The following is a 23156-nucleotide window of genomic DNA, read 5'->3' as shown; positions in this document are numbered from 1 at the left end:
ATGCCTCCATCTTGTGGCTGAACGAATGCCCTGCAACACCAAGAATAGCCTCAACCAGACTACTGGTTGACTTACCAGACTTACCAGAGGCAAGACGTTCAGTCAAATGTATTGAGACGTTTAACCCCTTATATGGAGGCTTCCTAGAAGCAGAACAGGCATTGCTATATGGTAAAGTGAGCTGTTACGCTTGTCAGAAATGCAACCCTGAGCATTTCCTTGAGTAGTAATCCAACCATATTCATTTTAACAGGTAAATGCAAAAAACCAAACGTGATCTGAATATTGCACATAGCCGTAACCTTTCAAGAACAGAAATTAGCTATGACATTTTCACTTTGTAGATGCAAATGGCTTGTAATCATGTACAAGTGACTGAATCATTATTGAGTGGTATCCAACTGAGGCATGCAGAAAAAGATGATAATTTAGGAAAGAAAAAGAAACATCTATTGACCTTTAAAAGACCTTTTCAGCAGTTCAGCTGACCTTTACAACCATTTCCCTTATGTTACATACTGTGCATTCTCAGATACAGCCAAGCAGCACTTTCCCTGAAGCCTGACACATTCAGTATGAGCAACTTATCAACAGGCTCTTTCTTCAACACCCAGAGTGCCACCTCTTTCCAAACCACATCCCAGGTGATTTTAAATGGTCATTCATAGTGTTTATTTACCTCAAACACAGTCCACAACAGCTTCCGATGATCAGGTGGGGGGCTTGCAGGTTCCTGTGTGTAGCTGCAGGGCCCCCTTCCTGTGTAGCATGCTCAAGGTCCTAAACTCCAGGGGCATGGTGTGGGGGCTGCTGCTTGATGTGTACTGGTAAGTCAACGTGTCATAGTAATGGTACTTGACCGGTTTGCCTTCGGAGTCGCGAGGGAAAGGCCAGAAACCGTAGAGGTGGATCTCGTCACAGAAGCGGGTGGCCATGGTGTACATAAGGAGGCCGGTGGTGGGCCGCTTGATCTGGACGTTGTTGGTCAGCCAGTACCTTAGGAAAGACAGAGCAAGCAGACTCAGCACTGTGTTCACTCGACTACAATACTGCACACAGTAGTTAATTAGGCATATATGAGCCCAACAGGCTTTATAACTAGTGCTCTGTGGGCTGTTTCATGAAGCAAGCTCAAATTATACAGGGTTCCAGCAAAGTTTCAGGAGAATACTGTAGTGAACTGTAGTTAACTCGTTTTACAAAAGCAGTTAACAACTTTCCCTGTTAACCCAGGTTCATATACTCAAGTTATGATTAATCGCAACGTTCATGACAAACAGCCAATCGCATGAAATGGCTAATTGTTCAACCGACGTAAACATGTAGAAACTAAATCATTTATAACAGTAAAAAAGCAACAATGTCGCTACCAACACCACGAATGGGTGCTTTTGGTTTATTAACTACTTTATATTCTTAATATCTATCTAGTATGATTTCCTTATATTTTTGCATGATTTGCTTATATATTCTTCACAATTGACGCAAACATCATGAAGAACAAATTGACCAGATGGGTCCACTTTCACAAATCCCAAACTTAGCCTGTCTCAGAGCAGGTCAGGCTTGCAGCATATCATTAAAACACACAAACATTTCAGTGCAATTTATTTGAGTTGAACTGAAATGGAATTTTCTCTGGATCAACATAAACAGTTTATCACTGAAATGTACCTTCCTTTTTATCCATTATATGTAAACCAGTAATTTAAAGAGAACACAATTCAGTTATTTAATGCGTACACACTTTCAGTTTGTAAGTCAAACAATCTTGTGGATTAATTCTTTTGAGTGGAAGCTGACATGGTGATGTAGCCTCGTAAAAAGTGATTCACTGTTATGAGACAGAAAATCCAGGGTTAGAACAAACTAAGCTTAAAGTTCACTGGCTAAGCAAGAAATCCTGCTTCGTTAGAGGCCCCAGTGAGCAGTGAAACTTTTCTACATAAAACTCAAATGACTGACAGCACTTAATGTAGTCTCAGCATACAGTTTACATAGTCTTATGTTTTATGCAGGTTGTAGATCACTGACCGGATTCTTCCATCACTGACTGGATTCTGACTTCAAAGCAGATGTTAGAGGGATGTTTTTCATATTCATGCATTAATACACACTCTTAATGCAAGACATCCCACTGCTAAAAAACATACAGCCTTCTGAGGGAGTAGGTTTGTGCCTGTGGGCAACACAAGGGGAGACCACAGGTTACATTTTAATTGCCTAATGGTAAGGTAACTGCTCTTCTTATGTAACACTGTTATGGTTTAGCTTTTTACATAGGCAGTATTTTTAAACATTTGCATACATATGCATACTTCAGTTTACACCTACATACACAACATATTCAGGAGAAACCCTATTTATCACCAGTTGACACACTGCACAGTAAAAGTCCTTCCTTTTATAAGCTTTATAAGTTTTTACAATAGACTCAATATTTACTGATCCCTCAAAATGTCCTAGGTTTTTACCAGCTAGATCTTACACTCACAAAATGGTAAAGGGAAATTAATGAAGGCAATTAATAGCACCCTTGGATTTTTTATATAAACAAAATCAAATATTTCCCTATTTATATTACTCCATTTTTCTTTTCATTTTGCAAAGTCCATCTGGGTTTTTATAGACTCTCAAGTGACCATCTATGACTTCGTGTTTCTCAGAGATATAAATATGAAGTGACGCACATGTCAAGCTTGCTTATTCACATGTTATGTAGTGGGCTGGTTTGTTTCCAAAGTCCCTGGGAACCTTGTTAGAGCACTAGGCATCATGGACTGAATTCCATTCTAAAGCAAAATCTGGCTGCCATTGCCAGGAGTCTAAAACAGGGTTTAAGCAGGTCAGTGATCCAAAGCATTCCTCAAGATCCACAGAAAAAAACAGCTCACTGACCACAGAAACAAACGTTTGTAACAGCTATACTAGCCTCCTGATCGAAACCCCACTGATAACCGGTAAAGTCATCAAACACAATAGGAGAAGACTCAGTGGTATACTAGAGTGGAAAAATACAGAGAAAGCATATTTAAGTTAATGTAATCTTACCCAATTAAATGTGCTATGCCTCGTACTATTATCTCAGCAACGTGTGCAACAAAATACTACATTTATAGGTACAAGGACTGATACACCTTCCTTTCAAAAAAACATGTATTTCTGTTGTTTTTTCCTTCCCCTTTAAACAACAGCATCACAACAAGATTGGATTTTCTCAGCGTGCTGGGCATGGCAAGGCCTTTGATAAACAATAGACTGACTTTGATCTAGAGTTTGTTTGTGATATTAAGTGACGGAGAAAGCTGTCTTTGTTTTGGCAGGACTTTGGATTAGTTAAAATGACAGTAGAAAGCGCTGTATAATTCAGCATCCATAGTGATGGATACAAAGCATGATCCAGCTTTGGAATATCTTCTGAACACCCAAGAATAACACAGTATAAAATGAATCATATTTGTTACGTATGGTTGCCCACCACTGCATCTGGAGTCTCAGAGTTCTATTCTAATCCCTCACACACTCGATCCAGCTAATTAAGGTCTTTAGGGGCATCTGAACATCAGCCGCAGGTTTGTTTTATTAGGGTTGGGAACCACATGTTTGAGTGCTTTCAGAATGTGGACAACTACATTCCACCTACACAAAGGGAGCTAAGGAAACAAGGGTGGGGATGTATGCAAAGAGGGCTGAGTTGATGGCAGCAGTGTTCTGAGTAAAGGAATGGGACTGAGCGCTGACCATCTTTTAAGAAGCACTGACCCATCTCTAGTCTTAAACATTCATTCATCCCTGAGTAAATTCCACAATGAGGCGCTCACTGTCTACATGTGGTGCCATTCACTCAGGGTTTAAACGTGTGTGTGTGTGTGTGTGTGTGTGTCTGGGGTCCCACATTATGACCCTCCATCTGGTTCCTTCATTTACTTGCAGCTCATAAACTGCCTTGCACAACGGTTGCCTTAAGTCAGACTATGCTATTAAGGGCTATTCCCCGCCATTTTAATTGCATTTGTTTCATTTCCTGCTGGGTCCTGTTGTTTAAGTAATGTGGGTTACCACTAGGATCATTATCATTTGGCTGTCCATAGATAAATCTGAAGATCTAAATGCGTGTGCTTCCAGCTGTGACCTCGTCGCAGATCTAAAGAGTGCCAGCAGCACATTTTAAATGAAAATGATCGTGTGTTAAGTGCAGCGTGATAATTAGCCAAAGAAATGAACTAATGAATTACCCTAACTGCTTAACTGATAATACAACATATTGATGCAGCACGTTTTAATGGAATCTGTAGAATGGAGCATTAAAACGGATCTCAAAGAAACACAAACCAAATCAGGCTCTCAACACCATCAGGAAAGATGTGGGAGAGGGGGCCTCCTCTGCTTTGTACGTAGTGTGGAGAACAAATGCAATGCCAGTCCAACACACATAGCTTGGAATTAGATCTTGATAGAAGCCATTTATGCAGAGGTCAGTGGAGGAGGCGAAGGTCATGCTATTTAAAAGGCACTGGGGAAGAAGCGGAGATGTGCGAGCCCAGAGGGAGGGAATCTGCTTGACCACACTGACAAAGACCTTTTATAGAGGAGCTGATAACAGGAGCTACTGTGCACATACAGTGCTCACTCCCTTTGTCACTGGCAACTGAAACTATGTAAATATTAGGAAAACATAACAGAGAAAACTACTTAAACATGTTCACAATAAAAATGGAAAACTGAAAAGATGCATTGCTACCAGGGTTATTACTAGGGATGAACCAATCATGAATTTTTACGGCAATTCTAATTTCTTTACATCCAAATTTGCAGATTTTCATTACCTGAAGCTCACACTGTGTGAACTAAATGAGCACATGAAAGGCCTTGGCGACATCTAAAAAGAATTATTATAATAATATTCTTGTCACACGGTCTGCTGCGGCTTTGACCAACTTTTTAACATGAACTGTTTTAATGGAAATCTTTAAAGATCCCCTCAAGATTTTAAACTTGTCAGCATGTCCAAGTGGTGTCTTTTAAATGATTAAAGACATCATGAGTGAAAAAAGCAGTCAACGCCATGGCTGAGTATTTCTGCTTTGAAACTGCAGTGCATCAGTGACAGTCTCGGAAAGGCAGATTCAGACAGCCAGGCTTTCATACATCACAGACCTAAGGAACCAATCCTGTCCACTGGCAGGGTGGGGCTTCCCATTTCATTAGCATAATAATAAGGTGAACGGAAACGCGTAAGAGTCAGGTGTAGCTATTTTACAAGCTAAGTTTCACTTTTTTTTCAAAATGATGGCAGAGACATGTTCTGTTTTAGGATAAAAAGTTAATGGAGAAAATGTGAGCCATCATATGTTACCAAAGGATCTGAAAATCAGAGTGAAATGGGTGCAGTTTATTTGGAAACATCGAACTGTTCAGCCAAACTTGCAGAGAAAACTGAGGTTTGCAGTATCATTTTCCAGATGACTATTTTGTATATTTTACTCAGAAACAGATGGGGTTTGCCACTAAACTTATGTTGAAGCTAGTCGCTGTTCCATCCATTCATCCTGAGGACCCAGCGAGTACGAGTCAACCGGTAAGTTTATTTTTTCTTGTGTTTAACAGTTGACTGTGTACAACAAATCTATGAAGCTGAAGTCGGCTTCTTATTCACAAGCTTCTTGTTCAAATTTCCTGTTCCACCTTAAAAGGTGCAGCAGTTACAGTAAAATTCAAACAAGAAGGCCTGAGGTGCCAGAATGTAACTGCTGCACCATTTATGGTGGAACAGGAAAATTCAAACAAGAAGCTGACGAATAAGAAACTGACCTCAGCCACGTAACAAATCTGCAATGTGCTAGATAATGTTGGACACCATTAGCCTTACAAGGTCCATTATGATTCATGCCAAATACTGACAGGACAATTTATACGACTTTGGGATGCTGACAAACAAAGTTAGGGCAAACATTACTCAGTAAGTTTGCCAGCTAGCTAAGCTGAATCAAATGATGGCTAAATTCATTATGATAATTCTGACAAACAGATCATGACTTTGAGCTTGTTCATGGATAAAGTGTGTCACAGTAAAGGTTGTCCTCATAAGCTACTAGTATAACGTTAGCAAGGTAAGGTTAGCTAACTGAAGTACATATGGAACATGGAGAAAGCTGCTTTCTGGCAGAAAGCCCTGCATATTTGTAGCCTTTGCATATTCATAGATCTGTGCATACTGAATGAAGGCAAAGGTGTACAGTTAAATCTAAGCAACTTTGAAGGCACTGTCTTGGAAATAACTTCAAAATATGTAATTTTGATTAATAGTTTTTAGGGGTTTCATCAATGCGTGGAAAGGGTCTTTAGTAAAACCACATATTAAATAATATAATATTAATTCAACGTCTTTTGAAAACTTCTTCATCTGTCATTACAACAAACATTACAGGAAATGTGCATTCATGAGCTTCTTCTGGTGCAGGTTTGTTGTGACATGCATGCTAATAGCGCTCCCTGCTGGAGAAACTTTAGACTGCAGCCGCTTTTCAAAACCATGCCCACATGCAACAGGCATTGTCTGTTGTTACAGCAGAGTTTTCATAATTCAACTAACCACCGGCACAATTAAGCTGTACAGAAAAGACTGCAAATTATACTCCTCAAATCACAAAGAGCAGAGACAGTGGGGAATTTACTCTACTATAGCCTTTTTTTAAGGCTCCATTTTAACTTAATGTTTTCACAGAAGAAGTAAATAAAACAATTGGCTTGGTTACCCTCACTCAAACAAAACTTGTTTGTAAAGTGTTCAAGAAAGTAAGGAAAGTAGAATGGAAGGCATGCGGTAAAGCTAGAATTACAGTGCATGCAAAACAGAGAGAACTAATGGGCAGCTTCTTAACAAACCTCTCTCTCTCTCTCTCTCTCTCTCTCTCTCTCTCTCAAACAGAAAAAACAGACTATTGGTACATGTATATTACCCAAGTATTCCACAATTTCCCAATTTCCCAACATATTATACATAACAGCTTTCTTCCTCTTAGGGAGTTTTTCCTTGCCTCTGTCGCCTTTGGCTTGCTCATGGGGACTCGGACCTGGATTTTTTTTTTCTGTAAAGCTGCTTGACAACACCGGTTGTAAAAAGCACTATATAAATAAACTTTAACTTGTCTTGACATATTTACAAGCTGTTTAACACTAAAATACTTTTCCTAAAACAGCGATTATCACCTTTCACACATCTCCAACAGGTTACTTGTCAATCATCGATGATGCTGGCATTTTAAATTATTAAATGGAAAATTAGCTGCTGACTTAAATAACATGAATTATATAAATAGCTACATTTAAAGTAAGAGGCTACTGGGAACTAACTTTACTATACGCTTTGACATTTTGGCACAGGTGTAGCAACAACATTTAAATACTGCTTATCAAGTGCGCTTACCTGCCTCACATTATTACCATCATAATACTGTAACACAGATCGGCCAAAATCAAAATAATCAATTGGCTGAGTGCGTGTTTGGAGCCAAAGTCCATTCTAATTTTGTCAGATTCCATTTGTGCATCACTAATTGTTACCAATGAAATGAGAACTGTTACCAATGAAAACTGTTGTTACCAAAACAAGTACTAGGACTGAAAAACATGTACTTTTTCAATGCTGATTTTATAAAAGTTAAAGTTTACCTATGAACAAACTTAAATATCTAATAAATATCTTAATATTTCTGCAAATCCTTATGTACAATTTCTACTTATTTTCTAAGCTTAAAATACTGGGAAAAAAATAATAAATATATAAACAAATGACAATTAAGAAACTTTAGTAACCCTGATGGCTACTTCTGCTTGCTTTGCATGTGGAGCTACCTTCCACTCGGTGCTAAGTACATCCCCATATCCTATTCAAGGTGTTAGTGGCGTTAAAGCCAGAGGTAAAAATAGCCAGAGCTCTGATCAAGCTGCTGAGTGCATGCCCCTCTAGGTACACAGGTGAGCACGAAATCTCTCTCACACCCACACACACACACACACACACACACACACACACACACACACACACACACAAGCATACCCTCTAACAGCATGGAGAAGTCGCAGGGAAGGGAAGGCAGTGTGCACATTGACTGTGTGTGAGAGGATGAGGCGGACGGCCCACTCTACTCTCTCCTCTCCGCCTTTAGCCATGAAGGCAGGGATCCAGAGTACGCTGCCGCTGAGAGCCTGCAGCCGCTGCACGAAACGCTGCCTCCACTCCTCACTATTCAGGTCCTGGAAGGCACGCTGTACCACTGATGGGTTCATGGTCACCAAGTTGGTGCGAAGGCCTACGTCCTCTGCATACTCCTCCACAGGGGCCAGGTTACACCTAAAATGCATAAAGCACACACATTCCATGATAAACACAGATGCACGAAAACACAACTCACAGTAGCCTACGTGCACTCAGTCAAACTTTTTGTTATAACTTTGGAACAGTGGACTGCATAATGGCTTTTTATCATTAATGGGGTGTGATGTGGCTGTTCTTTTTATTGTCAGGAGCAGCAATCACACTGTACTTATGCAACTGCCACACCATATTAAGTAGCAGTGTAATGATACATTTAGCTCCTGACTAGGTTCATGATCTTGTAATGACATTTTGAACCAAATATCAATGAAGAAAAATTATGATTGTTTCCAAGTTGATGCACATCTTACTAATGAACATGCTGCTGAGGGCTGTTGATTGGTTTTGGCTGTTAGCGAACTTTGCTGTTCTAACAATGCAACTGCATTCAATGCCAAAATTAAAGCTACACTACGTAAGTTTTGGGGATTTGGAGACCTCTCAGGTGAAATGTGGAATTGCACTCAACATGCAGTGGAATATTTTGTAGGACTGGGCTTTGGTGAATGATGTGTCGTCTGAGGATGTAAGTGAATTATCTACTATTATCATATGTTCAGTATAATCTTGATGTTGCATTGAGCTGGACCTGTGTGTGACGTATGATGTGGTCTGAAAAACTCCTGGGAAATCCAACCCAATACCTCTGACTTTTAAATGACTATTTCAGGGTGATTCACAGCAGTGTACTGACACTGTATTTGTGTGTTTTTTCCACCTGAATCAGTAATGCCACTTCTTTAACAAAAAAAAATATTACATAGTGCAATGATACATAGTCAAACCAATGATACACATTGTCACATTTCTGTGTTGTGATATCACAGTGCATTGTTACACCCCAATTGTTAAGTACACAACAAAATGTCATGCTGTCCAAATTTACATGATAGTGCCATTGATACAGAAAAGGCTAATAAAAAGTATGTTAAGGAGGAATTACTGTTTTTATTTTTTAGTAGTTTTAAGTCACTTTTCCTTTAAGGCTACCAAAACAACTGAGGTAAATTGATTCTTTTAGAAAATGGGGCTTCATGCGAATGAAGATCTCTCTGCAGAAAAGTAGATCTCCAGGGGAAGGGCTTGTGATCACTGACCTAGTGGTCAGCTAGCTGGAAAGGTATATTTATCTGCTAATGATGGTGAGATAACCAGCATTATATATTCAAGCAACACTGGTTTTACAAGATTCATTGGTCGGCTAATGCAGTTCCTTTAAAATTACAAGACTGAGCTAGCTAGGCAGAGAACAGTTTTTCCTAGATAATTACATTTTCTGTTCATGACGAATAAATGAGAGGGCTGAGTTTGAGACAGTGTAAAACTGTAGGAGTGTTCAAAATTACATGTCTTTCTGATACAGTGGGGATAAACACGTTTTAGTGTTTACTATTAAAAAAGTTTAGTATGTGTAATTTTTTATGTGTATGTTAGCCCTATAAACTATTGTTTAAGGCTCCTATAACTGACTAATTCAGCCATGGTTTTCTAGCTAAGATAAAATCTCAAGGGACATGGTACCACATGAATAAATTCATTTTTAACCAGTGTCTGTAGGCATGATGAGCATATGTTGCAGGCACCAAAATGCCCACGTACACATAGGCTAATTGTTGAGCACCACTTTACGGTGCTATGTGGATTGTCTAATTATTATGATCATTAATTAATTAATTAATATTATATTAGATTAGTGATAAATGTCTTCAGGCTGTACAACTTGTGACAACTGTGTTAACATATACAGTTAAAACTGTATATATTCACTGCATACATTAAAATATTTGAATATAAAATAGCAACAGACTGCTTTACAGTTATGCTTTCAGGCGTTTAATGTTGCTAATTGCAAGTGAACCATAGCAGGGGCTATTTAATATTAATGACATAAGCCTGATGAAATAACCTGCGAACTTTGAGCAGTGCTTCAGAAGATACACTCGTTTGCCCCATCTTACAGGTAGAAGATCAAGAAATCCACTCACATAATGCTCTGCGTTTGCTTCTTAGTACTCATCTCACCATGAAAGCCCCAAAACCATCAAAGCACCCCCGAAATGGCATTAAAACCAGAGGCTAAGAGCGGAGGAAGGGTGTTATCACCTTGCCTCAATACCTGGGAGACGCTTTCTGCTCTCTTAGTTGCCCACTCACTGCTCCAGCTAAGCTGTTTCATTCGCTCTCTTTCTCCATCACACACACTCAGGTGTTGCCCTCACTGAGAGGTCATGCCGAACACACATAAGGGCCACTGGAGTCTGTGGCCCAGGCTCCACGAAAGCCCCGGTAATAACAACAGGAGTCGGGCATCATGTTACATGGGAGAGAGGGTTCAACAGGGTTTGACTAATCCTTCCCATCACTGCAGTCTGGGAGGCCCCGCAGGGCACTGTGTACGCCAGGTTAGACAGTTGTTTCTCCTCACTGTATCTAACCTAGCATACACAATATTATTTAATATACTTCCAGTGCTTATGTCCACTTCACACATTTACACACATAGTGTCTTATGACTTTGTACTTACAACTATTAACAAAAAAGTAAAAAAAGCAGAAACAAAGATATGTTTAGAAATGGAAAGATAGACATGCTACAGCAAAAAAAGTTCAAGTGAAAAAGTGCACCTGGTGTTATTGTAAAAGATGCTGCCAATAGTTGGGATTTCACGCAACAAGATGGGCATTTCAACAAGACAACAACCCCAAACACGGCCAAATCTGTGTGCATGGCCTAGGCCAGGGGTGCCCAGTCCTGGTCCTGGAGATCTAGTAACCCTGCAGAGTTTAACTCCAACACTAATCTAACACACCTGATCCAGGTAATGAAGACCTTCAGGAGCTTCTGAATATTATAGCCAGGTGTGTGGTGGAGCTCTCCAGGGTGGAAGATCTCCATCACCCCTGGCCTATCCAATCTCCTGGCTTGAATCCTGCTGAACATTTATGGAGGATTTTGAAACTGTGAGTCAGAGGGACCCTCTTAACCTTGGGGAACTGAAGCCAGTTTGTGAAGAAGAAAGGGCCAAAATTCAACCACAATGACACAAAAAGCTGAATACTTTGTACCATAGACGGCTAGAAGCTTTAATTGCCAGCTTTGCAACAAAGTACTAATGCTGTTAATTTGTGGTATCTGAATACATTTTCTCTAAAACACATCATTAATATGCTGTAAGTATATATTTTTTGTTCATATTTTAGTAGAAATTCAAGACATCGTGTTTTAATTTGAAGTGGATATATGCACTGGAAGCATATTAAATAACAAAAATAAAAGTGTTTGAATACTTGTTTCCCCTCACTGTATGAAATTCACCAAGACACGCTCCAAGAGCAGTTTGAACACACATTCTCCCTCTTTTGCAAATCACTTTAGTCTAGCATGAGTGGTATGAGAAACAAATCCGAGTAAGTATTACACACAGAAAACTGCAGTAAACAAGACTTGCACAGGCAGAGCGAGAGGGTACATTCAAGCAGCGCATAGAACTGTCTAAGCAAATAAAGCTTAAGTTGCTTTCAGAAAGCTGGAGGAAAACGAGAAGTGTCTCATTAAAATTTCTGGAGGACAGCCGAGGCTTTTCAAAATGTCAGATTTGCTCAGCAGGTACCTAATTGCTGTATTGCAGCTCAGCTCTGAAAGCCAGCAATTCATCAGAGAGAGTAACAAGTCAGCAAGAGTAATGGTAATAACAGCCATTTCAAAAACTGTGAGGAGCACAAGAAGGTTCTTCAGTTCTGACAAAAGCTCTAAAGAGCTAGTCAGATATTAGCGTGAGTGAGAAGGGATGTCTTAATGTAAAACTCAAGCTTTTTAAAATCTTAGTTAAAAACCCAAAACATCACTATGAATAATTGATATCTAGTGGGAAGCAGCTGGCACAGAAGAATTGTGCTAATTGATTCCCACTAGTTTTCAAAGACATTTTACTTTCTTGGTTCTTGGTTTGTCCTTTACCACAATACTACTCCAAATGAGACAAGCTGTATGACAGAGAATAAGGAACCCTTTAGAACAGGGTGTCTTACCTGATCACAAAGTCATAAGAGTCAATCTCTGCTCCGCAGCTGCTGTTCAGCAGTATCCCAGAATTCCCTACAATTGCACACTGTTCGTAGTGCTGGTTTTTCATGGGGGATGCTGTGGGTAGAAGGCGGTACAGGTTCTCTGAGATGTTTGTGGTGCTCTGACGGTCAAAAATGTAATGGATGACATCTCCAGGCTTGAAGGTGCTTTTCAGGATAGAGATGTCTCTCTCAGCATCCAAGAACCTTAAAACATTCCTCCTGATGAAAAAATCATAAAGCTTCATTTGGTGAATGATACACAAGGACATAAACACAAACAGAACACCTTTAAGGCAAACAGATAATACTTTATCACCTTTGAAAGTTTAACATTTAGTCATGCATGTACAGTAAAGTGAAGAAGTCAGAGACCATTCTTCATTTAATTTCCAGTCAAAAATAGTCATCAAGTACAAGGTATTCATTGTCCAGTGCCAGGAAATAAAGTAGAAAATATATTTAATAATTACACAGAAGTCCTTTGACATTATTACAGCTTCCATTCTTTTCAGCATCCTTTCAGTTTTTCAAAGAAAGTTTTCAGTTTTCAAAGAAATCTGCAGAGATAACACCTCCAAAGCTCAGTCTTAGAAGTTGGTTGCAAGCTCTCCCTCTCAAGAGGATTTAATTCCAAACGCATTCAGTGATGTTGAGGTCTGGGCTCTGGGGGACCAGTCCATTGTTCAGAAAACACCAGCAGCTTCTTTGTTTTATTTGCTTTTCTCAGTAGCAGCTTCTTTACAGATACACAGTCCTTGAGACCCGAAGCTCTGAGTTGTCTTCTCAAAGTGGAAAGATGTGAAATAAAAATTGATTTTTTTTTCCAGATCTGAAGTACGAGTGGAGGTTGTTTTTTTTTTCCTCTCTCTCAAAGATGAAAGCTTTAAGTGCTGTTCATCTCATGGTAACAGTTTTGGTGGTCTGCTAGGTTTTGCACTTTGTTAGGAGTCCATTTCTCTATAGTTTTTGATAAATTTTTGAATTCTGGTTTGGGAAACTTTTCTGCTGAAAAATGAATAACTGAAGTCGTGTTGACTCTAAATTATACAAACAAAGGCTGGTCTTTGACTTTTGCATAGTGCTGTACATTATAAATTATAAATTACTGTAAATAAATTACTGCACTGTAAATATTTAAATGTGTTGGTCACTAGATAGATTAAATTCCAGTACATTGTCTACCTGATGATGCTGGACAGAGTCCTGTTGAACATCCATTCTGATGTAGAGGAACTGCTAAATTTGTTCTTTGAAAAAGAAGGTGATGGAGAGACAGAGTCTTCCTTGGAGCCGGCTATAGGAGAGGGAATAGCCTTTAACCTTGTCTCCCTAAATATTGAGCAGAAGATTAGAGAAAGGAATTCATACAGGTGCACCAGTGCCTTTGGTACTGTGATGTGACATAGAATCTAGATGTCTTTCATCTGACTTCTTAAAGAGTTCAAATAAAAGCTAAAATATATTCTACCACCATGAATAAATTGCACTATGCCTATAATATTGTCTGAACCCCATAGTTTTCACTACTTTTCAATATGGACTAATAAAGATAAGTGAGATTTCCAGAAAATGTACAGATGTTTGGGCCTTGAGTATTGGTTTGGGTAAACATGCCATTGAATGCTTTTCTTGCATCCATCTCTGGAAGTCAGCTAATATTTGAACTAAACCGAGACCAGTATGACCACTGAACCAGCTAATTTACAAACCTGTTTGAACCAGTTAGAATGCCGTACAAGTGAAACTTCTGAGAGCCCCAAGTGCTGCTGAGAAGAAAGCAGAACAGTTATTATTCAATAAACTTGTTACAAATTTGCATAACATAAAACAGCACACTGAATTAACAGTTTGTACATGTAGGTCAGGCAGCTCTAATGACCTTGCTGAGTAAAGAACAAATTATTATTCCTCTAGACTGAGAACGCTTGTACTTCAGTTTTATTTTCTCTGAGGCAGACTTGAGCAAGAAGCAGGATAGACATTAATGTGAATAAACACATTAATTTGGGACCTTAATTCGGTATTGCGAATCATGCGTTTATTACTCTAGTGTTTAAGCACATGAATGGATGGAAATAATTTTTATGTAACGGCTGTGCTGAAAGTTGTTTTGTGTCAGAAAGAAAAGGCTATTTTTATTTCACTACAAATTATAATGAACAGACAGAATTTCTAAAAAACTGCCATCCCTACTTGATAAAACAGTGCCATTTTCACAATCAGAACCGTGTGACTATCATCACATCAGCACCTTGATTGCAACACTTGTCACTCTCACTGACTTGAGAACAAGCTTCAAAGTCTAAACATCTTGAACACCTCTGAAATTCTGTGAATAAAAGTTGATTTGATTTTTAATAACTTCACAATTTTCTACTGCTCTTCTATTAACCCTAGACACAGTACCTCATTTTGAAAGACAAATCAGCATCAGAAGCCAATAAATAACTCGGCAGAGAAGATCAGAAATGCCATCTAATCTGTCTAACACCTAGCACATAGGGCGTGAAGATCCAAATTAGGAAATGTGGGCTTTACAGCTCTGGCAAACAAAGCTAAGGATGAGTCCCCCATGTGAGTTAGACACTTAGGCATGTTATAGAGAAGAAACTATGCCATGTAATCCCACACAAGTAAGTGAATTCAAGCATAACACTCTTCAGACAGTATAAGCTTTTTCCAAAATCGTGATGGTATGTAAAATGTTTATACAGCACCATTCAAATCCAAAGCAAGAATGATGTCAAAAGCTGCTCGATTTCGCAGTTATTTTCCCCTAAATACTAAGCAGTATCTCAGCTCAAGCGCTTACACTGTATGCTCCAAGCCTGCAAAGATTCTATTTGTCTAAGCTGACGGATTTCGGCTGTGGATCTCGCTCACGGCCGGGGAAAGGCAAATTGCTTTCTTTCTTTTCTTTTCTCCCCCACCCCATCTTCACGCTCTTGCTCTCAGTAACAAATCAACAGTAATCCTCTAGTTTCTCTCAAACCGCCCACCACAGTCTTCTGAGTTGACATGAATGGGCACTGGAGAGCAAGCAGGACACACTTGAGAGTGGAACAAAACCACAAAGCGTCTGGCATTTGTCGAAGAGCCCTGGGGTTGAGCGCGTGCACTGGATGATGCCAAGGATTAGTTCTTAGAGTGAAAGAAGCAAAGCATATAGGAATGGTTGCTCCGATAATGTTTGCTTGGAAGTAGAATTTAGAGAAAATCACAGTATCATGTCATATCTGTTTTCAAATGTGTTGCCATGTCAGTGAGGTGAAATCTGTCCATTGAGGGTCACATTTGGTCAAATTAGTTAAACATGGTGAGCTCAGTGAGTTCTTAGACTTCTTTAAGGTTGCTCTGGTGCTGAAGTAGGATATATTGGAGATGGGGTGCCATGCCAAGCACCTGGTGTTCATCTGCAGTCCAGTGTGAAGAGTGTAATAATCAACTGACGAGTCAGGTCAGGTGTATTAGACCACAAAAAAACTGGTCAAAAGCTGGGTTCCTCCTTAAGTACAGTAAAATGACAGCAGCAGCCAGAGGAAAGACATCAGAACCTGTATCCCTCCTGGGCAAAGTAAAAAATACTATTTGCTTCACAGTGGTGTGAAACCACAAACACTTCAGGTGAGTATACAGTATCATCCAGTGCTGGGAGTGGGAGCTCATTGAAATCTCAGCCACGATAGCACAGGTTTGGAGTGACAACACTCTCCAGTGTAATGCTAAGGCATGCTATGACTACAAAAACCTTAAAAGACATCTCAGACTACAAAGGCTTCCAGTTATATTTTTTCCTTGAGAGGACTTTAACTAGCTAATAAATACTCATGCAACAGCATTTAATAATCATATCCTCCAAAACCTTTGATTTCTGAGTAGTGAAGAGTGGTACTGATTATTCAGTATCACAATATTTTCCAATTATATCATGTTATCGGTTGATATTTAAGTTTGTGTCATTAGTGCAGCGTTAGTTCAGCTTCATCTATTTGACAGAATTTACAATTTTACATCATTTTCCTTATTTCATTAAACAGTGGGAATCTCAGTGGTGTCAACCAATCCTAACTACTACCATAGCCACTAATCCAGGGGTGTCAAACTTAACCATATTAAAAAAATCTCAGCAAATCTGTGGGCCATCTGTGTTTTTATGTCATTTTTACCTAAGATTTTGCCATGACTCAAACGGGCCATTGTTTATTCGAAATATGCCAAAACTGCTAAAGCAAAATAGGCATTTAATACTCATCCAACAATAATTCTAAATAAAAATAAATTGTTTTAGGTAGCCCTGCGATGGACTGGCGACCTGTCCAGGGTGTATCCTGCCTTCCGCCAAATGACAGCTGGGATAGGCTCCAGCACCCCACCGCGACCCAGAAGGATAAGCAGTTTAGATGATGGATGGATGGATGGATGTTTTAGGTAGTTCTTTTTAAAACTGCCTATTTGCTTGAACTAGACACCAGGCTTCTTTTCTTTTTGTGTAACTGCTGGCCCATAGATTGTTGTAGAGGGAAGGGGGTCAGAATGCACACTATGCCGCAATGCATGCTGGGGGCATCTCAGGGTGAAACGGGCTAATAAGAATAGAAAATTAAAATAATTTCACAGGCCGAATACGACTGTGTCACAGGCCTGACTTGACCTGTGGGCCTTGTGTTTGACACACGGGCACTAATCTATAGGCTAATACAACCAAGCTAGCATTAATGCAAAACAAACCTTGGTTGTTGAAACTGTCAGTTTATTCAGCACAAAATGATTGCCAGAGACAATTTTTTACCCTTTCAGACAGAGAAAAGAAGCCAAATTGAGGCAAGGTAGATAGCCAGCTACCTTATTAACTTTAGCTATTACCTTGCTGTCCCCATTATCTGATGATATCTGTCATTTGAGTAATCCATTCTCTACAATGATTTAAAGACAGCGATTACAATTACATGGCTGCAATAAGATTTGGCTTTCTAGCGCTAACACTAGCTATCTGTGTATGCAGCTCATCCCCTAAAGCCCACCCCAAAGTAGATAAAGGTTCTCATGAGTTCCTCTCACCTTCGAAATACATAATCAAAGGGGGTGTTCAAACAGAAAATCTTAGTGTAGAGACTACTGAGATGCCGCTGCAGGACATAAGTACGCCCGATTACAGCAGATGTAGCAGTGATGACTCTTTTCACTTTGACTGGAGTGTCCCTTCAGTAAAGTTCATGGACACATGCTTCCTGAGTACCCCTACTCTATGATGAAAACATGTCTTACTAACCTGACACAGTTTGTTTCGACTGGACTTTTTGTTCCATTTTCTTCTCTTACAATTACACCAACGGGAATCTTACTCAGTATTGTAAACCAAACAGCGCATTTCCAGAAAGGAAATTTAGCTTTTAAATTTCATGTATGCATTTTGAACTGCCCTGTCAAAACAGCATCCATCTTAAGCGTCCAGTTACATGACATACACTGCAGTTGCTCCACCAATTTTTCAAAAAAGTTGAGATGTATACAAAGTCAAAGTGGTTTGACATGAAATGCTCTGTTCTAGATTAACTCACTCAGCCAGAGTTGTTCACAGTGGTGGTGATGGGAACCAGAGGTCTGAAAGGTTTAATGACTCTAAAAGCTCCCTCACAAAAAGTTATTACATGGAATGGTTATGAACACACTGCCTGATGTCTGAGACATTGTCTTGTGATAATTTTTTGATAAAGTTTTTGCTTAAAATGTATTTTAATTATTTAATTTTAATCCATTTATGACAGAGCGACACATGCAGGGCATTGTAAGGAAAAATAGTGCCGCGCAATTTTTTTTTTTTTTTCAGATTTATGCCTATTTTAACATTATCAACATTACATATATAATCTCAGAAGACACATGTAGGTTCACTGATTGTTTTGGATAATAATAAAGCAGTTGTATTTGTGTTGTAGACATGGAGACCTCTGATTCCTATCAACACCACTGTAAAGAAATCTGTCAGTTTTAAAGAGTCTGTAAGTTTCTCTACAATGAATCATTTCGCATCAAACTACTCTAAAAGACTCTTTACATCTCAAGCACTGAATTACTCAAATAATCAATGAAATTTTTAAAAATGGTGGAATTTAAGGTAAATTAAGCCAAATCAAAATACTAACACTGCACTCACCCATTATTTTATGGTAATTAGATCATGGAAATAATACTCATCGCAAAAACTGAAAAGCAATATCCAGTAAAAACAACATATCATCCAGCCATACTCCTGAAAGCTTAAAGGAGAACTCCACCAATTTTTCCAAAAATTCTACATAATTAAGTGTTTGAAATGTAAACCAAGTCATTCAGAGCGGTTTGGTGTTCCGTTCTAGAGAAACTTGCAGAGTCAGAATTGTTCACAGTGGTGGTGATAGGAACCAGACGTCCACCTTTAAAAGCTCCCTCACAAAAAGTTATTGCATGAAATGGTTATGAATGTGCTGCCTGATGTCTAAGACATTGTTTTATGATGGTTTTGTGATAAAGTTTTGGATTTAAATGTATTTGAATCCGTTTATTTTAATCCAATCAGGACTGAGGGTTTTTTCAGAGTTTTCCACTATTTTACCATCATCAACTTTACATATATAAACTCAGAAGACACGTCTAGGTTCACTGGTGGTTTTGGATAGTAAATAAAATGGCTATACTTGTGCTGTAGACACGGCAACCACTGCTTCCCATCACCACCACTGTAAAGAAAACTGAGTCTCTACAATGAACCATTTCACCACTGTGAGTAACTCTATTTACATCTCAAGGACTGAATTATTCAGAAATTTTGAAAAACTGGTGGAGTTTCCCTTTAAATCGATTCTGAACGGCACGGTATTGGGTTAAGTGGTCCTCCGTGCTTCCGCACCGCCACGGAGAACTGAACAGAGAACCGAACAGCGAACAGCCATTGTGCCTCACAAAGAAGCCACTTACTGGCGCAGCGGCTGTCCTGAAGTGCGGCGGGACGATGGATCTGGATAAGTACACTATCCAAAAAGAAGAGCAGGCAGGATTGATATACGGGCAGGGCTGGTTATCATGTCTCAAACCACAACATAAAAACGACTAAAGCCAAAAAAATGTAGAGCTTTTAGGGCTTGAATTGGCAACAGCTCAGCATTAACAATACCGCACGTGTAACCCACACAGAGTAAACAGGTCAGTCCTGTCCTGAATGTCCTGAGCACTCCAAACTATACTTACGCCATCTCCTCCTCCACTTCAGATATATCAGCCAGAATCAGAAACACCGCCAGAACGGTCACAAATCCGAACATGACGGTTCGCCATTCAAAAGACATGACTGGACCGAGAGGAGGAGACCTGATCTTCCAGGTAGGCTGCCGAGAAGAAGACGGTTGAACTAGCCTACTTAGCAACGGGCGGCTCAGGCAGTTCTCTCTCTCTATCTCTCTCTCTCTCTCTGAGGTGCGTGAGCTCCTTTCCAACGGACGACGCTTCGACTCGCTGCTCTCCGCCAGTCAGTCAGTCAGTCAGTCCACACCGGCTAGCAAGAGCAGGACCTCGACTCCGGCTTCTTCTTCCACCTCACATTTCGTTGTCATCTTCTGTTGGTTCACACAAACCGCGGTTGGTTCACACAAACAGAGACCGCGGTCTCTGTTTCTCTCGGTTGTTCGCAGGAGGAGCACTTTCACTGAAAGTTAGCAGAAAGATGGCAAAAGCGAAGAGCAAACGGCTAATGCAGTCTCGCACAGCACTCCAGACCCGGAGAAACGTGAGGGTGAACTAGAAACACACACACCCTCTCCAACTGTTGCTACCAGCTGACCAGACTCTTCCGTGTGTGTGTGCTGCCTGCCAGCTAGCAGAGGCACTTCATATTTTACTGGTGCATTAAACTCCAGATTTGATGGATGTGTACTGCTCAGTGTTTTCAAACGACAGTACTTCTACTTACACTCTTACCGTGAGGAAAATAATCCACTCAGTGTTCACCTTTAGTTCCTACTACCTTTCTGTTTTAAATGTCACTCTTTCACCTCACATGTTCACAATTGCTTTTGCTCACCTCTTTCACTTTTCAGACATTCTTTTTAGATCAAAAGTGTCACAAGTGATAAGGTCTTATGCCGGTTTTTTTGACCTGATGCATTTTACTCAGGTTGTTCTTTGATAGCTGGCCTACTTTTACTAATACTTTAGTTAATATTAAAGTAACTATACCTTTACCAGGGTCACATATAGGTTATATATATAGTACGATGTCACTTAGGGGACACGTTTAGAAACGGCTCTGAATTTTGTTTGAATATGATTCTAGGGTTCTCCACTCATTTCTCAGTTCATGTCTGCCTCCATTCTTTCAGACAAACGATTAAGCATTTAAATAAACACATAAATCACACACTGTTCACCAGACATTCCAGGTTTATGGTGAATCATTTTGCATTTCTAAATACATGTCCTGATAAGTTGAGATCCCTGGGCTGCCACAATTCCAGGAAGCTTTGTGCACTTAATAACTGAGAACAGCTTCCTTCACAGTCTGTTAAATCACCACTGTATATTGCAAAGATTTGCAGACATAAACATACAATTTGAACTGACCCACCATTTGCTGGTGGGTGATACTGAGTTTTTCACAGAAGTGGCAAAGAAATGTCTACACCACAACACGGTGATATGGATCCAGCTCGACTGTTCTGTAGAGATGACAAGTCACTGCTGCTGAGAAAAGAAAGAAGTTTATTTATTGCATTCCTTCATCATTCTAGCATTGCATCAGCACTTCAGCTGTTGATTTGCGAACTTGACAAGCAGGGAGTGCAGCAGCTTGCCTATATTACAGATTTTCTTTTTAGAGGGCACAGTCATCCAAGCAGGAGCTGGCTGACACTTCTGAAGCTCGGTATCCCAACTGATGTCTTTATATAAGAGTGCTAGACAGATTAAAGTCAGAGGAGTGTTCTTTGAGCACCAGGGAGAGTTAGCTGTTTCAACACAGGCAAATTATAAAGGCATGGGCTGCTTACATTTTAAGTTAAGATGTCTTAACAAATTCTATGGAATCCTGTCATGCTGTACCATGAAAGAAAAACTTCACCCAGCATGGATGCTGTGTAAAATACCCCCCCAAAAAGATAATGGACAACACATTAGTCCTTGAAATTATGGTAACATTACTTTCAATTAAAAAAAATACAGTGTAGTTTGCTTGGTTACTTGCTATTGTTTATTGTTATGATTTTTGCACCATGATACAGTACATTTTTGATACAGAGATAAAAAAAACACACTTTGCAAGTCCAGTTGCTAAAACAAGACTGCAGCATCTGGCATATTTAACACAAACAAGTATGTTTTCTGTGAAGACACATACATTTAAATACAAACCAGGTGTTACATGGTTTTGTGTAGAATGTAGAAAGGTTTTTTCCTTTTTAGTTGGCCCTTTTAGGAACATAATGGACTGTATTTTAATAGAAAAGTGGAAACCATTACACTAATTATTTGTTGGACTAACTAAAATTAGCCCAAAACTAAACCATTATTATTTATTTTTACCAGTATATTTGATTCACAGCCCACATTGCTGCATAGCCCGATTTAATATGCAGACTAATATGCATAATGTAACACCTCTGCTAATCACTGTGTTGTTTTGTGAAAGTCAGGTTTTTAGGCAGCAAGGTGACGCGAGCTTGTGCTTCACAGTCAGTTTTGCTATTCTGAGGTTGGCCTTCCTCAGAGTGGTAAACTATCATATGCAAACTGTATTTCAGTATGGATAATCCTCATGGAACCTCTTCAAAGACAAACCTGAGAGAGTGGCGGTGAAGCCTGTAAAAGATATAGATGGCGGGCGATGCATGTAAATCTTAATGCGGAAATGATGCAAGTGGCTGTTATTAGCTCTTAGACCTGAAGGGGTCACGCCCTCTTACTTTTCTTCAAATTACAACTACCAGCTGTAAAACTCGCTTGATCAAGCCTTTTCATAAAATGAAGTAAAGTAAATGTCTGCAAGGGACTCTTTAAGGGCCACCAGGACTATTCTGAGCATACCATGGCATATGATGTACCTGGTAGTAGACGCTGAATCAAGAAACAAAATGTTTTACTATCAGCAAAAACAACTTTATTTGCACTTAAGGTATTGCTGAAGTGTCAAACAAAGGGGAGTTGGCTTTTCAATTTGCATAAAAATGGAAAATGGAAATGAGTTTCATCCCCAAACCATCAATTTGGAATTATAATGAAATAAAATTAATGTGTCCCAAGATTCTTACAGCTCATCACAACTCATTACTTCACTCCATAAGTAACAGTGAGTAAAGAGGCTGCTGGTAGCTGGAGTGCTCCACAGTGGCTAAACTGTAGCATAGAATGGAAAGTGTGCATCTGTGTCCCATTTTAATGTTCCCTGCAATTAAATTGGGATCCTGGGTGCAAGGCAGAATTTAGATTGTGCTTTGGGCCCACATTCACTTCAGCAAAGCTAAAACTAGACTCCAAAAAGGAGTTTCAGAGCAAACAGAAAATGACTCCGCACTATTCATGGCTTTTTCTCCTAACTGCAGTTAGAGTGCAAGGAAGCATCATGTACTCGCTGATACCATTTGAATGAAATAGTGCATGCAGTTCCTTTAAGCGCTGCCAGAATCAGGCCCAGCAATTGGCCCTCAGCCATTTACTCATTGTGGAATCTGTCCTTGAGCCATTTGAG

The 23156-nt window shown here is 39.6% G+C and overlaps 1 protein-coding gene across 1 annotated transcript; it reads right to left on the bottom strand.

Annotated features, from left to right (window-relative positions):
• Positions 1-464: 464 nt before the first annotated feature.
• On the bottom strand, positions 465-20217 carry st8sia2 (ST8 alpha-N-acetyl-neuraminide alpha-2,8-sialyltransferase 2). The gene is made up of 6 exons (XM_036561772.1): positions 19670-20217; positions 14155-14208; positions 13628-13774; positions 12407-12664; positions 8060-8353; positions 465-996 (listed from the first exon to the last, which is right to left on the bottom strand). Exons 1-6 carry the CDS (start codon positions 19765-19767, stop codon positions 711-713), a joined length of 1137 nt encoding a protein of 378 aa, XP_036417665.1. The 5' UTR covers positions 19768-20217; the 3' UTR covers positions 465-710.
• Between the last annotated feature and the right edge of the window lie 2939 nt (positions 20218-23156).

Source organism: Colossoma macropomum, unplaced genomic scaffold (genome assembly GCF_904425465.1).
Source record: "Colossoma macropomum unplaced genomic scaffold, Colossoma_macropomum, whole genome shotgun sequence".
In the NCBI taxonomy this organism is placed as follows: domain Eukaryota; kingdom Metazoa; phylum Chordata; class Actinopteri; order Characiformes; family Serrasalmidae; genus Colossoma; species Colossoma macropomum.
This window is presented reverse-complemented; position numbering and strand designations above follow the sequence as displayed.